Here is a 15392-nt window from a genome sequence, read left to right on the forward strand (position 1 = left end):
GGCTGAATAAAATGCAAACTTTTGATCTCTTCCTATTTAATATGGAGGTGCTGTTTCCTCCAGTCTTTTTGGACAAAAGGGAAGATTTCTGGATTTAAAGGCTCTAACACCACATAGCCTCAACTGAGAGGGTAATACTACCATCCGTAGATGGATGAATGCTGAAAACAGTGCTCTAAACTAAGCTGCACGTTGGATGCAGCTTAGTTTAACTGAAGAAGGCAAAAGCTGAAATATTTTGCTTGTTTTTTTAGTTCTGTTTGTCAATTGCACATATATGTATGCATTTATATGTTTAATTTGTATCCTCCCTTTCTCCAGGAATTCAATATGGCTTTTAACAAATTAAAACAATTCATTTGTGCTCCCATTATTTACGAATATAAAAATATTCATTACAGTGAAAGACATTTCAACGTTAGAATCTTTCAGTGGTTGAATTATTTTTCAGGTTGTCATTTAAAAAATTTACCTCTTTTCTAATTAAATGTGAAATGTTTTTTATTGTTTTGAAAGACAAAATCTACCTTGACTCCTTAAGGTTAAACAAGCTCCTTAAGCGTATCCAATTGAAAACACTCTGAAATCCTTCTGAAATTCTAACCACAGTCTTGGCTGTCAATGGGAAAGGTTTTGTTCCTTTGTTACATTTATTCGATCTAAGCCCATTTGAATGTATTTTATTACTTCCTTATTTTAACATATAAAAGAACCAAATTTGGATTTTCCAAATATAGTAAGTTTGCAGGTCACTAAATCTACCATTTATTTACCCAATGTGCAATTTAATTCTAGGCTGTTGTAAAGAGAGACTTGTTATGGAAATGCTCACACATTATGAATGCCTATAATAAACTTTATAGCTCATAAGTATTTATAAAAGTACTTTATAAACATACCATTGTTGACTTCAGAATGAACTGGAAAACCAAGGACAATAAGTGATAGAGAAAAATCAACTTATAATTAAAATAAGTAGCTTAATCATTGTGTATTTATTTCCTCAAATGGCTTTTCCAAACAATAGGTGGCATTTAGTGTAGATGTTAACAGTGCCACATTGTGTAATACACTGCTGCTTTATTTTGATACTGATTCATAGTAGTAGTTTTAAACATTAAATTTACATGCCAAAATAAAAAAAGGAAAATCAGTTTTGTAAATACAGTGGTTGATGTATCAGTAAAACTAAGCTCTCGGTTTAGAAGTTAAGGGCTAGGAAGCTGTGCATGAGATTATAATAACTGTTTTCTTTTGAATTCAAATTGTTAAAAAGTTCTGGCTTTTTTTGCTGCTCTTAAGGGTATATAAATTATAACATAAATACTGTACCTTATAACAATATGTTTTAGTGTTTTGCTTCTAGTTAAAGAAATCAATTTCTGGCCTCAAGTTCTCAGCACTTGAGAACTTAGATAGGAGGCATACAGGGAAACAGTCAGATGTAGGAGAAACTTCTCACAGTGTTTGTTACTGTTTCTAGATTACTGTATTTCCTTGTAGCAAAAATATCAAAAACTCATCTACAGGACCAAAGACTGACAGATTCAGTGGCCCGAGGCTTTTCAGTATCTAAATTTCCTTGATTTCCTCAAGTTGATAGCTGCCAATAATACGTATTTTTCCTTCTTGTCAGTTTGTTGTGAAGAGTTTGCTGATGTTCTGTGTCCTGTTAATGTGATTTTGAGCTTTATGTAAAGTGGTTTAGTGCTGTTGTGAAACCTGTGCCCCACTATTTACTTTAAAAGCTTGGCTGATTGTGCCTTTTCAGATAGTTTTGGACTACAACTTCTGTTATGGTTCATTTGGTGAGTTGGCTTCAAGGCATGGAAGTTGGAAACCTTATTCTCCCTACCCTGCTGCAATTTTTTGTTTGTTGGCCATTAATAAGATAATATGTAAAACAGTCTTGGGAGTTTCCAACTTTGAAAAATATGGTTTTGGCATGAATTGGTAAGTAGGAGTTAAAAAGTATATAAAAATAGTACAAGGAATGTTCACTTGATCCTGATGCTTCAAGGTCTGTTGTAATGAAGAGGACTGAATGAATTTACGGTCTAAGGGTTTATTTTATTTTTGGAAGATGATGTAGACTTCTACATACTGGAATAGTTTGAAAGTCAGACATATTCATTTCTTGGCTTATAATATTTCTGAACTTGTAAATCAATAACATGTGAAGGAAGGAAATGTCCTGTGCATAAGGAAATGTCTCTTGCTGGCAGCCCCCAAGTTGTGAACAAAATGGATTCTGTAGGTTTGTTCTTAAATTGAATTTGTTTGTAAGTCAGAACAGGTACATTTTTAGGTATAACTCTAGCAAAAAAAAGTATTTTTATCATTGGATATCATAGGGAAGGGTTAACACCCTGTGGTGTTTGTCTTGCTGCCTGTGCCCCTGTTCAGATGATTTCATCTCACTTTTTGTTCCCGTGATCATTGGATTTTTTAAATAAAACCTTTATTTCTATTTTGCCTTATCTCCCAGAAGGGACTCAGGGCAGATTCCAACAAACAACGGCATACATTCAGTGCCTTCATAGACCCCACATATGAAAACAGCATTAAAAACCTAACATCAAATTAAACCTAGTATCAGTGAATTGGACATAACATTGATAAATTAAACCAATATAGTCAGAATTTTGAAAAAAATGTAGCTTGTTGTGGAAACAAGGATTGGTGATAAAGCTTCAGTGGAGACAGTTGTAAAACTATAACATTCATATTATGATCCCAGTTTACCAAGAGCACGCAAAAGGGTGCAGGGAGGGACCCCAAATTTGGCAGCTGATTCTGTGCCTGTACTAGCAGAGAGTTGGGCAAGATGATCCTTGGGAACCCTTCCAGTTTTCCAATAATATAGAAGTGTGTCTTGGAAAAGTGGTATGGATAATTTTATACTGTTAGTCCTTGTTTAAAATGATGGCTGGCTATTTCAAAATGCTGAAAAAAATAAAATAAGGCTGGCTTCAACACTAGAGGGCTCTTTCTCTCCATGTGTTGCATCTGTATGTATGTGTATGGCTTCCTGTATGTCATATACTTCAAACATATGCTTCTAAAGAGACAGAGGTGAAGCAGCCAAAATGTGTTTTTATTCCCTCAAAATAGTTACACTTTCTTACATGGCAGTATTATGGTATATAAGTCTGATTAGAGAACAAAAACCCTCTGTTCCTCTTAAACAACTTTCTAGTCGATATGGACATTCTTCATCTAGATCTGGTTGCTGTTAGTTTCCATACTTGTTAATTTTATGAGATTTTTCAAGGCTTAAACTTTTCTCATGATTTTGTTAATCTTTTCTCTATAGATATGCTGAAATAACTCATAATCATTTTTTATTTTAGTCATTAATGCTGAACTTTGTTTTTGTACTGTTAATAATCATCATTGTGACAGTTTAAAGCAATTGATAGCACATTAGATTTCTTCCCAAAGAGTCTTGTTTTTAGAGTTCCAGAGCCCAGGGCCAGCCACCAAACAGAGCCCCTCTCGCATCCACACCAACCAGGCTTGAGTATTTTTTGCCCAAGAAAAACCAGTGGAATTTGACAGATAATACACACAAACCTACCATAGAACTGTTGAAACACACAGACATAAAATCATAGAGTTGGAAGAGATCCAGTCCAACCCCCTGCCAAGAAGCAGGAAGATGACATTCAAAGCATGTCATCCAGCCTCTGCTTAAAAGCCTCCAAAGAAGGAACCTCAACCACATTTCAGGACAGAGAGTTCCAGTGCCGAACAGCTCTCACAGATAGGAAGTTCTTCCTAATGTTCAGGTGGGATCTCCTTTCCTGCACTTTGAAGCCATTATTCCACATCCTAGTCTCCAGGGCAGCTGAAAACAAGCTTTCTCCCTCCTCCCTATGATGTCCCCTCACTTGTACCTGGGAGAGAGATTGCCAGCCTATTTCTTATTTATTAGGATTTCCATTCAGTCATATAAGAAGATACATTTCTATTATACTGTAAGAAACTGTGAAAATATTTTTAAAAACAGAAAATGAAGATTTACAGCCTGTTTCTTCTTCTTATTGTTCCAATGTTTTTAAAGGGACATCAGAGATGGCATCCGACGAAAACCAATATTCCCCTCTCACTATACAAGAGACCGATCCCCACACAAGAGGGATTCTCCTTACTTCAGGGAATCACCGGTTGCAAGAAGAGATTCTCCTCCAAGCAGATCTGGTTCCAGTGTCAGCAGCAGAGGTTATTCCCCTGAAAGGAGCAAAGCCTTTGCCTTTCACCAAGCCCAACTTAGCAGAAGTATGCCACCTTTGCATAAAAGTAATATTTCCCAACAAGGTAAATTTACTCCAGAGGGTTGAGGGGCCCTTTGAAACAGTGAGGCAAATAGCAGTTTTCTCTATATTCCATTGATAGAAGTCTCTACTGATTAAGGAGCTGGCTGTCAGTGATCAGATATCATCCGATGTACCGTATGTACTTGAGTATAAACCAACCTGAATATAAGTCGAGGCACCTAATTTTATCACAAAACTGGGAAAACCTATTGACTCGAGTATAAGAAGAGGGTCGGAAATGCAGCAGCTACTGGCAAATTTCAAAAATAAAAATAAATATAGAAACTAATAAAATTACATTATTTGAGGCATCAATAGGTTAAATGTTTTGAATGTTTACATAAAATTGTAATTTATGATAATAATAAGACTTTAATAAGATAAGGCTAAGTCTGATTACCTATATACTTGAGAATAAGCCGACCTGAACATAAGCCAGCCAGGATCCTCACTCGAGTATAAGCTGAGCGGAGCTTTTTCAGCTCTAAAAAAGGGCTGAAAACTAGGCTTATACAGTAACTTGAGATATATATGGTGTGTGTGTGTGTGTATGTGTGTGTGTGTGTGTGTGTATATATATATATACACATATACACACACACACACACACACATATATATATATATATATACACACACACACACACACACACATATAGTGATGTGCTCACTTCTTATCTAACTCAAGTCCGTTTACATCTTTCAGTGATCAATAACTTTGCTTTCTTCATCTCATTTCAGGAGTTGGTAATAGAGTGAAAACTTATTTTATTTTATTTTGGTTCTAAATAAGACTCACGATGAGATTTTGAGATTAAAGAGAGGGTTTTTTTCAGTGTAGCTTTCTACCCATGCTCTCTTTTTTTTGAGTCTGTTATAAAGTATTGTCCATTACTGCATTTAGGAGACATTACTCCTAAACATTGTAGATGTTGGAATGTTAGAGTAAAATAATTATGTAACTGCACAAATCATCATTGCACAATTAGACTTTGGGTTCTTTTTCTCAAAAATCTTGGAAAAAACATCTTGCTTTGGATAAATAAAGGGAACAGGGAAAACTTCAAAGTGATCTTGGCATTTTTGAAAACACAGGGTGGAAAATATTAAAGGTGGCATGGGAAATTGATATTGTTACATTTCACTGCTTTGACATTGACGAAGAATGCTAGACTGCAGCACAATAACATGCAAGAAGCTGTCCTCTTGTTTCCAAAAAAGTTGCTTTCTTAGTCAAGTTGGTGGGAAAGACTGGGATGATCCATTTGGATCTGTGTTATCTAAGTTTTGGAGATGCTATAGAATAAATTTTGTCTCAAGAAAACCTACTTAAGTCTGTCACTTCGGGTTTTTTGGGGGTTTTTTTAGAAAGCAAGCCTTGGCTACAATGTGTCAGTTACACTAACCACATTGTAGTTAAATATTGGACAGTTGCTATTATTAAGTGGTTTTTTTTTCCAAATCCTATATTCACTACAAGATATTAAAGAAATTTCTAAAGCTAGCCAAATTCATCTTTCTTTGTCCATCCATTGATACAGGAAACTGAGCAATTGTTTTTTGACATGTGCTATGGATAATGAAATATGTGAAAACTGCCTATATACTTAGTTATTAATTTAGAAAATATTAAATTTAAAAGCCTGTGTCACTACAATCACTTTTAAATATGTTTAAATATGTCTATTTAGATAAAGAGAGACCAGCAACTCAGTCTTTGAAGACCCCAGGGGATGTATCCCCTTCAGGAACTATAGCAGTGCCCCCTTCAAAGGTGGGTATTTTACACTATGTTTGTAGAAAATAGTAATTCGAATAAAACAAAATTTAGCTTCCATTATTATGTCTTGGTACAAGTTTTACATAAATACTCATTTATACATCTATAAATCTGTAATGGGGGTTCTAAAGTTAAGTTTTTTGGAGACATTTTATTTTTTTATACCCTGGACCTTTCAAGATTATTTAAATTACTATTATACACATTTTCTAAAACAATACTGAATTTATACATTTCCTTTCAAATAAATAATTTTATCTGAGGTAATAATAGATAAACTTTTCATTGGAGTTCTGTGCTGGTGTATACTGGCTGTTTCTCTTCTGTTTTTGTGATCATATATATTTGAAATTATCTTGAACTCGCATTCAGTTTTTTCTACATATTTATGTTCACGCCTTTACAGTTTTGGGTTTCCTTTTTTATCAGGCCTTGGACAAAAGTGGCAGGTTATCAGAAAAGGAGCTTGCAGAAGCTGCAAGTAGGTGGCCTACCGACAAACCAGAGAAAGGAGACACAAGCAGCGTACCTGAAATTTCAGAATATGAAGTAAGTGAAAATAATGCCAATAGGTATTTGTATTAAGCTATTTTTTCTTTCCATGTTGTTCTAAATTGGTGTTCAAGCAAAGCTCAGAACCTGTGTGATAAAAAAGGTCTTCAGTGTTTTTGTTTTGGCTAAAGATGCCTCTTTATGGGTTGATAACCTGATTTTAATTGGTTTTCTGAAAAGGAGCTTGCAGAGGTTTTGTTTGGTTTTTGCACAAATTTGATGTTTTAGAATTTTGCAGGTACCTCTTTAAGCAATTTTTCATAACATATGGTCTGGCCAGTGTTCCTCTTTAAGCCCGGTAATGGAATTTGGTCTCTACATTTCTTTTTGCCTTAGTTTCTGAAATGACACAAGTACATCCTCTAGAATCAGTCCTTTCTCCTGCATTGTGCCCTCTTTGTGCTACAACTCTGCATGTTTACATGATCAAACACTGAGCAGCACTTACAGAAGTTTTAAATTATACTCTGAAACTTGGTTCAGGAAAGGCAATTGAAGGGCTGAGTATCTGATCCATGTAGAGGCCTACAAATTAGGGTGTGTAGCCCAGTTCAGAGGTGGAGGGGCAGGTAGCTTTGAGTGAAGGCTAGCCAATTTGCTTTTGGTAAAACCAAAAGGAATTTTCTTTAGTATATATTGCCAAAATAATAAGAGTGCTATACTGGATCAGATCTGCTCAAATTATCTGGATCTGTGCAGCCCTGAATTAATCTGACTTATTGACTGTTCACAAAAGGCTTCATAAGCCATAAATCTGACTGCAGGAGCTCTTTATTTGGCCTTCCACTGATATAGCAATTTGGACAATTGTTTTGAAGTGTGTGCTGTTCCAATTTGTTTGAAATGTATGAAAACAGCTAGAGTTACTTAGTGAGGAGATACCTAATCTATCTTACATATCTGTTTTAGCCACATAATACTACTGTTTATTTCTTAAAGGCAGAAGCTTCGGAACCATTATATGCAGAACATCATGAAGAAACTGTTGCCAACATAACAGGCGATAATGAATTATTTGAAGACACTCAGCGCGTTAGACGTGCCAAGGCAATTGCTGCAAAGACAACGGAGATTGAGCAAGTAAGAATCACTCTCACTGATTTTATAAATAATATTTTCCCTTTTTTGTGAATTGAGTTTGCTCTTCGGTTTATCATGTCATGCTTTAATAGTCATATTCTAAAGCTATATAAGAAAACTCAAGTATTTTTAATATCCTCAAATTGCAATGCTTCAAAATACTCTTTAAGAAAACAAATTGTATCTGCTTCTTAATGCTATGCCATGTAATAAAGGTGGCATTCTCTATTACAGTGTCTTTCCTATAGATCAGAGTTTCTCAAACTGCTCCTCTAGATGTGTTGAACTCCGGCTCCCATTATTCCTAACAACTGGTAAACTGGTTGGGATTTCTGGGAGCTGAAGTCCAAAACATATGGAGGAGCACAGTTTGAGAAACAGAGCTATAGAAAATATCTGCTGCTTCTTTGCCAATATTTATGAATTTCCTACTATAAAAATAGCATGACATACAAGCAATAACATACATAGTTTGCAAGTGGCCAAAGGGACTCTGGGAGTTCTAATCCAAAAAAGTAAACCTTCCATGCTCTCAATTAAAACTGTACAATTTTACAGTGATAATAGTGTGATAACAAAATTATAATAAAAAATGAAATTATCTTCAGCCAAAACAAAATAATGGTTCTGGTAAACCATGGCAATAGAAAGTTGGAGTTGACATCATAAAATTTTTAGTACATCTTCGAATCCCCAAAGGACTGGTGCCTATCTAATTTGTGCAGGTAGATGAAGTGGATTATTTGATTCTAAATCCTCAATTCTGACCTGTCATGGTCAAAATAGAGACAACAAGTTTGTCATGGAGTGGAATTCTGCTATCTTAGACATCATCAGGATATTTCTCCTCAGGAATGCAGCATCAGGATGGGTGCTTTTGGACAGTGTACCCACTGTTGTAGTAGGTATAGCAGAACCTTGTAGGTGATGACAGTAAATGTATTTCTTATAGTGTCTGGTGCAGCTGTTTTCAACCTGGTGCATTTCAGATCTTTAGCTTGGAAATGTGGGAGTTTGCATCCAAAATATCTGAAGAGTACAACCGGTTCTGTGTTTATACCCAGAACCATCTTCAGGGATGATCCCAGAGTAGCTTTATGGAAATTTATTGTAGGCAAGCCAACAATACTTTGACATCATATCTAAATTGAAAACAAACGTTTAGCCTTTTCTGCTGAATCAGAACTGGAAGCATTTTTTCATTCTGATTTATAAAAAGCAAACTCAATCATAATTTACCAGTTTGGACATAATTGTTAGCTTAAATTAACAAATTGGTATAAATGAGCATACTTAAGGCTTCAGTTGCAATCTTTGAAGCTGTTTTGCATCACTGTGTAATCATCTTCTCTTTTTGTACTCATGCACTTGTAAGATAGTGTCTCACCTGTGTAACCTACAAAAACAAAGTGCTATCTATTTTTTTAAAAAAAATCAAGTCTTATTTGTAGACTTACAATTTGTATAGTTACCCTATATATTCACATTTAAGTCTAGAATGTTTTGCCAAAAAGACCAACCCCTGGGTCAACTGATTCATGAGTCAAAGTGAATATTGTACCTCATAACTCTTATAAAAAAAGGAATCATCCCTTTCTCTGAGTAGCAAAATGCAAGAGCTTAGTCTATCCCAGGAGAACCCAAAAGAAGCTCTGACCTCTCTCTCTGCTTCTGTCCTCTTTGAAGGTTTGGGCAGTGAAATGGAAGCAGTGGGCAGGAGTGGTTGGCCCAGAGAGAGAGAATTAGTGTTTTCCCGTCTCCATGGAATGGCTCTTGATTTATCCATGGGCCACATATTTATAATTTCAGCCTGAAAACCTGCCTTTGACTTATACATGAGGCTGACTTACACATGAGTATATAAGGTAGTATGGGCCTATTTTGTTATGGAAGGCTTAAGCCAGTGGTTCTCAACCTGTGGGGCCTCTAGGTGTTTTGGCCCACAACTCCAAGAAATCTCAGCCAGTTTACCAGCTGTTAGGATTTCTGGGACTTGAAGGCCAAAACATCTGGGGACCCACAGGCTGAGAACCACTGAGTTAAACCCATTCTCCTATCTTCTTCTCTATAGAGTAAGGTCATTTGCTGTCTCTCTTGAGCCTAGCCAATACATATGACTAGATAGATGGTATTACTTGTCTTGTTGGGTAGTTCAGAGTGTGCAAATTCTTTTTCAGTATTCCTAAGCATCCTAGAATTAGGGAAGGATGAGGGAATAAATAAATCAATACCCTTTGCCAAGTTTGAGTAACTGGATTTGTATACTAACCTTTTTAGCTTTAGCTTTCTGTTTGACATGGTGTGCCATTTTGACTGGAACAGGAGATATATAGAATTGGATGACAGGAAAAACAACAAGTTTGTGTAGAAGCCTTATTAGGAATGAATACATGTTTTCAACAGAAAATTGCATTCTAGCTCTATTACAAAGGGGCTGTGTTGTTTCCATGACAGCACAATTAACTCCACCCTTGCTTAACCTATGTCCTCTTTTAGATGAGGCATTTATTAAAATTCCTTCCTATGTGGGCCTATAAACATAAAACTGGAATTATTAATGCATTGCTAGCTAGAAAAGCAGTGCTACTAAGCAAACTGTTTTTTGTAGAGAAAACAACACCCTTCCTGAGAAATAAGTTTACTATAGAACATTTTTTGGAAACAGTTTCCAGTTAGTTTTTATAAATATAGTAAATTATTGAAGGGTGGGTCCTTCCTATAGTGAAATGCTATTTACTCCCTAGTGACATTTGGAGGCATTTTAGCTGAAATATTTCAGTCTTTAAAATCTTTGATAATAATAAATCAAAGTAGTTGATTTAATATTGGGCTGTATTGGGCTGTAATCTACACAATGTGGGGCAGATATTTCCTGTTAATCTCCCTTCACTGCAGTGCTGCCTACACTTCGGCTTCTCTTTAGAGTTAGAGAAGCCTCCGACAAGGAGTATGTTAGGGTATTAGTAAACACTCACTAATTTCCTATATTAGCTAAGAGGAATAGTAAAAATAATATTTCCTTGCACTTGCCAGTAGGACAAAATCACTGGTAAGAGACAAGTCGATACTTTTTTAACAAGGTAGCAACCTATGGTAGAATTGTTCTTAAAATAATCCAATTGAAGTACCTTTTTAGAAAACAAAATAAAAAACTATGTAAAGGTCTCTAGATATTAGGGTTCTAAGGCCATCTATACTACCATATAATGCAGTTTTTTAATGTAGTTTAACTGCATTGAACTGCATTATGTGAGTCTACACTGCCATATGATGCAGTTCAATGCAGGTTAATTATGTTATGAAACTGCATTATATAGTTTGAGTTTTCCCACTGTACTATACTGTTAACTAGATGAGGTAGTACTGTGAGAATCCAGCGATCAATGTCTTAAGGTGGTGGATTACTTTTTGCTTGTGTGTATCAGAAATGCTAACGGGAAGCAGATTATCCTACATCGGTAATTCTTTTTCAAGAAATGAGTTCAAAAACAACTCAGAAACAGGAGTAAACTGTAGAGCAAATACTTCAATGAAATCCCACTGCAGCCAGAATTTTCAGTGGATGATTGTGAGTTACGGTAGTTTTTGTGTTGGTCTGAGTTCCACAGCTGTAACAGTATATTACTAATGTTCAAAATCCTTGATTCATACTTGGAATTTTTTAATAACATAGCTCATGCTTTTTGTATGGTTTATGACTGCTTTCTTTTATGCCCAAATAGTACTATTTACATACCGTCTAGTCCTGTGGTTTTACTGTCTCTGGTTTCTCTCCCTTGTTCTCTTTTTCTTCAATTTGAATTGAATGGAATATTAAAATTGGCTATGCTCTGGTTTTGAATACATGAATTTTTGCAGACACAAGGAAATATGATTAAGGTAGTACTTCAGGTGTTCCTAGATTCTCAACTCACCTACACTGTCTCCCCAGAATTTCTTCTCTGACCTGACAGTATCAAGTGTTTACTTAAAATGTATTCAGAGGCTTACATTTCCCAATAAATGTGTCTAGGATCGCAGCCATATTATTGCAACTTCAGATTTTAGTATTATTTTCCTGTGACTTTCTTCTGTTTTGTTAAAAAAAAGCAAATATGGATTTGTTCCTGTGCAAAGTTTCGATTTTAAAATCTCATTTGAATTAGATTAATTGGATACTGGTGGGCTTTCTTCATCCAGACTTAGTAAAAGGCAAACAGCTGTTGAACCCTGTATACGTATGTCCATGTATTCTAATTTAGCACTGTCAGAAGTTATTGGTAATGTTTTAAGAGGAGATTAGATTTTCATGGTAGAAACAGGCCTATATTTAACATTTCGTCAGATGGATGCTACAATGATGAGACTGTAAATCTGGAATGAACATCTGGTATATGAAGTAATGTTTAGAATGGTCACTGCACTTTCTCTTGAGGGTCACTGAGCAACAGATTTCAAGATTGTAGTCAGCTTTTAGATGTATTCTTGTGCATTCTGGCTATCATCCAATTGCTAATCCTAAGGAGTAGAGCCATTGATTTATATCTATTTACATAAGTACAGGCAGCCCCCGGGTTATAGACAAGATTCATACTGTAGGTTTGTTCTTAAGTTGAATGTTTATGTAAGTCAGAACAGGTACATTTTAAAGTGTAACTCCAGCCATTTTTTAGTTTTGGATAGCATAGGGAAGGGTTAAAACTCCTGTAATATTTGTTTTGAAAATTTCACCTCACATTCTGTCCCTGAGAACTGGATTGTCCTTTCAGGAATGAATTTCTTTTCTTAGAGGTAGATTTCCTCTCACTTCCTGTTGTCTTGCTCCTATTTGTAGCTAGGAGTCATATATAAAATTGTTAATCTGGGACTGCCTGTATTAACTTACTCTTCAAAAGTAGCAGTAGTGGATCTGTCTGCTTTAGTTGGAACTAGCAATTGAATTCAGGTTTTTGCAGGTATTTAATACATTCCAGAAGAACCAAATTTTTATTTTCCTATATATTTTTGTGCTAAGCATCTTGTAGTGTTATACAGATTGGAATCCTTTTTGTTTTTAAAAGGATTTTTTACTATGTATTGAGATGAATACCTCGAGGTTGAAGTCAAAGGAGGAAATGACAAGGAGAATATCAATAAATAGCTAGTGGCAAAAAATGTTCTTTGTTATGTCATGATGACAAAGTTTCCAAGTCAAATTTCACTTGACTACTATGGTGGTAACTATTCATGAGAGGACCAACTAAAAATGGTTATTGATCCTGGCTGTTTGATTTCATCCAGTTCCTTGTAACAGCAAGCTAAAACAGAAGCTATTTTTGAGCACTTAAAAATGTACAGAAATATCCTAAGAATGGAATACAGCTGACGACTGGTTGTAAAAGTTTACAAACTCCATTGGTGCATACTCAGACAGTATGCAAAATATTCAAAACAGTAAAAAATAGAACTGAATTTGTGGCATTAATGTTTTTTTTTCTATTCAGTGGATTGAGTTATACATGCATATTAACAAAACATTCCAATTTTTTTACAGGGTCTAACCTGACAAAAAATTTTAATGTATTTTGAATGATTGCAACTGGTAGATTGTCATGTAGCTTTCTGTCTGGGAGTCCAGTTAGCTTTAACCTATACTTAAGTCAACTTCCATTCTGCCTGGAATACAAGGGAGCACTATGTACTTCAATCAAATACATCCAGCTGCCAGACTCAACTGCATACTGTTTTGTTAAAGCAGTGGTATGGGTGAAATGTGAGTCTGTAAATGGCCAAGTATTGAATTGGTGTCTGGAATAAATAATGGACTGGGTGAAGTGCATACGATCAGTCCTGCCAGTTCAGCTTCTACTGATGAGTTTGTCTATCTGGAGTGAAGTGATGGCATTCCTTCTAAAGAAGCATGTTTCCAGTTGTCTCTTTTCCCTTTATCATGTTTTTAAACTGAAGAGCTTGCAGAAGAGGGAGGCTTCACCATTTCTTTCCTGCAGCCCATCTTTTTGTTGTTTGTGGATTGTCAGGGAACAGCGGGGGAGAAGGTGGCTGGCCTGTAAAAACCCTGTAAATGCAGTTGACCCTTTCTCAGTCTGTTCACTTCTGATACTAAGGAGCCCCTGCTGCTGCAATGGGTTAAACCCTTGTGCCGGCAGGACTGCTGACTGACAGGTTAGTGGTTCGAATCTGGGAGTGGGTGAGCTTCCTTTGTCAGCTCCAGCTCCCCATGCGGGGACAGGAGAGAAGCCTCCCACAAGGATGGTAAAACATCAAACATCCGTGCATCTCCTGGGCAACATCCTTGCAGACAGTCAATTCTCTCACACCAGGAGTGACTTTAGTTTCTCAAGTCGCTCCTCACACACACAAAACTGATACTCCTGACCCCTCTGCACATATTTAATGCATTTGTATTCTGTTTTATACTTGCATCTACTACTTCAATGGTTCATAACAAAGTACAGGCCTCAGGCTAGTATCAGGACCCATGTAATTTCATTTTAGGGTAAGTAGTTCTTTAGGTAACCTGGTCCCAAACCATTTAGACCTTCAAATATTGCAAACAGTCTAGGACTCAAAACACTTAGTCACCTACCATCATTCTAGCTGGCTTTTTTATCAGCTGAAATTTCTGAACTATAAAGACAACTCAATGTAGAGTGTTTTACATTCATGATATCTGTAACTGAAGCTAGATTTGCTTTCTCTTCATACGTTCATAAGTAGCAAATTACACATTTCTGGCAAAATGTGCTCCTAATTGTCAGCTTCTTTGTACATTTGGTATTTGAGAAAACTGCTTTCTTTTTAGATGATGAACATTCCTAATTACTTCTACATTTAATTCATTATCTTCTAAAAATCATTTCTAGGTATACAAACAGGACTGTGAAACCTTTGGTGCTGTAGTGAAGATGTTGATTGAAAAAGACCCTTCGTTAGAAAAATCCATCCAATTTTCCTTGAGACAAAACTTGCATGAAATTGGTGAGAGATGTATTGAAGAACTTAAACACTTCATTACAGAATATGATGCTAGAAGCCAAGAATTTGAAGAACCCTAACATCAGTTCTGAATTGTTCATGTTATAAATACTATGTGTTTAATGAATGCTAGTAACTTCATACCAATACCTGTATGTCCTACAGGAAAAAATAAGTTCAGTAAATGCAGAATTCTTTTAAGACATTGTCCTTTGACAATATAATCACGTCGTTACACATAGAATTATTGACAAGGCAAAATATACTTGAAGCAGTGATGCCATTTTTGAAATCTCAATACTGATTTGTGCATTCAATTTGAGTTTAGATTGTAAAATACATCATATTTAATACTGGTCAGTATAAGTTGTCCCAGTTATTGAAACAGGATGCTATCTTAATACAAGTGACAATTTTGTAATTTTATTAATACTAGTTTGAAGACTGTATATAGAGTATAACTATATTTTATGTATATTTACATGTATGTTGTCCTCATGACAGGTAGCCTTTTTGCATTCCATTACTGTTATTTTGGATAAGAGAATTGCTTGAATGCCATCACTAAATTAGAAGTTTTAAAAATAGTTTCATATGAGGTGTAAAGTTGAAATGACCTGTAATTAAAATCCTTCCAAGTCTTTTTGAAAAGTTGGGATTTTCTTGAACTTACATAAACAGTATTCAATTTCGGTATGTACAGTATTT

General features: G+C 35.6%; 1 protein-coding gene across 9 annotated transcripts in view; it reads left to right on the plus strand.

Annotated features, from left to right (window-relative positions):
* The window catches only part of pphln1 (periphilin 1), a 75866-nt gene extending 60531 nt beyond the window's left edge, over window positions 1–15335 (plus strand). For 8 of the 9 annotated variants that reach the window (XM_062982489.1, XM_062982491.1, XM_008111105.3 and 5 more), the window contains 5 exons: window positions 4067–4320; window positions 6010–6092; window positions 6528–6647; window positions 7590–7730; window positions 14573–15335. In XM_062982489.1, the coding sequence (XP_062838559.1) occupies window positions 4067–4320; window positions 6010–6092; window positions 6528–6647; window positions 7590–7730; window positions 14573–14764 (790 nt within the window). In that variant the 3' untranslated portion in view covers window positions 14765–15335. The remainder of the gene's footprint in view (window positions 1–4066; window positions 4321–6009; window positions 6093–6527; window positions 6648–7589; window positions 7731–14572) is intronic. The other variant, XM_008111114.3, reaches the window with a different exon arrangement.
* Window positions 15336–15392: the final 57 nt, after the last annotated feature.

The sequence above is a fragment of the Anolis carolinensis genome, chromosome 5 (genome assembly GCF_035594765.1).
Source record: "Anolis carolinensis isolate JA03-04 chromosome 5, rAnoCar3.1.pri, whole genome shotgun sequence".
NCBI classification, from domain to species: domain Eukaryota; kingdom Metazoa; phylum Chordata; class Lepidosauria; order Squamata; family Dactyloidae; genus Anolis; species Anolis carolinensis.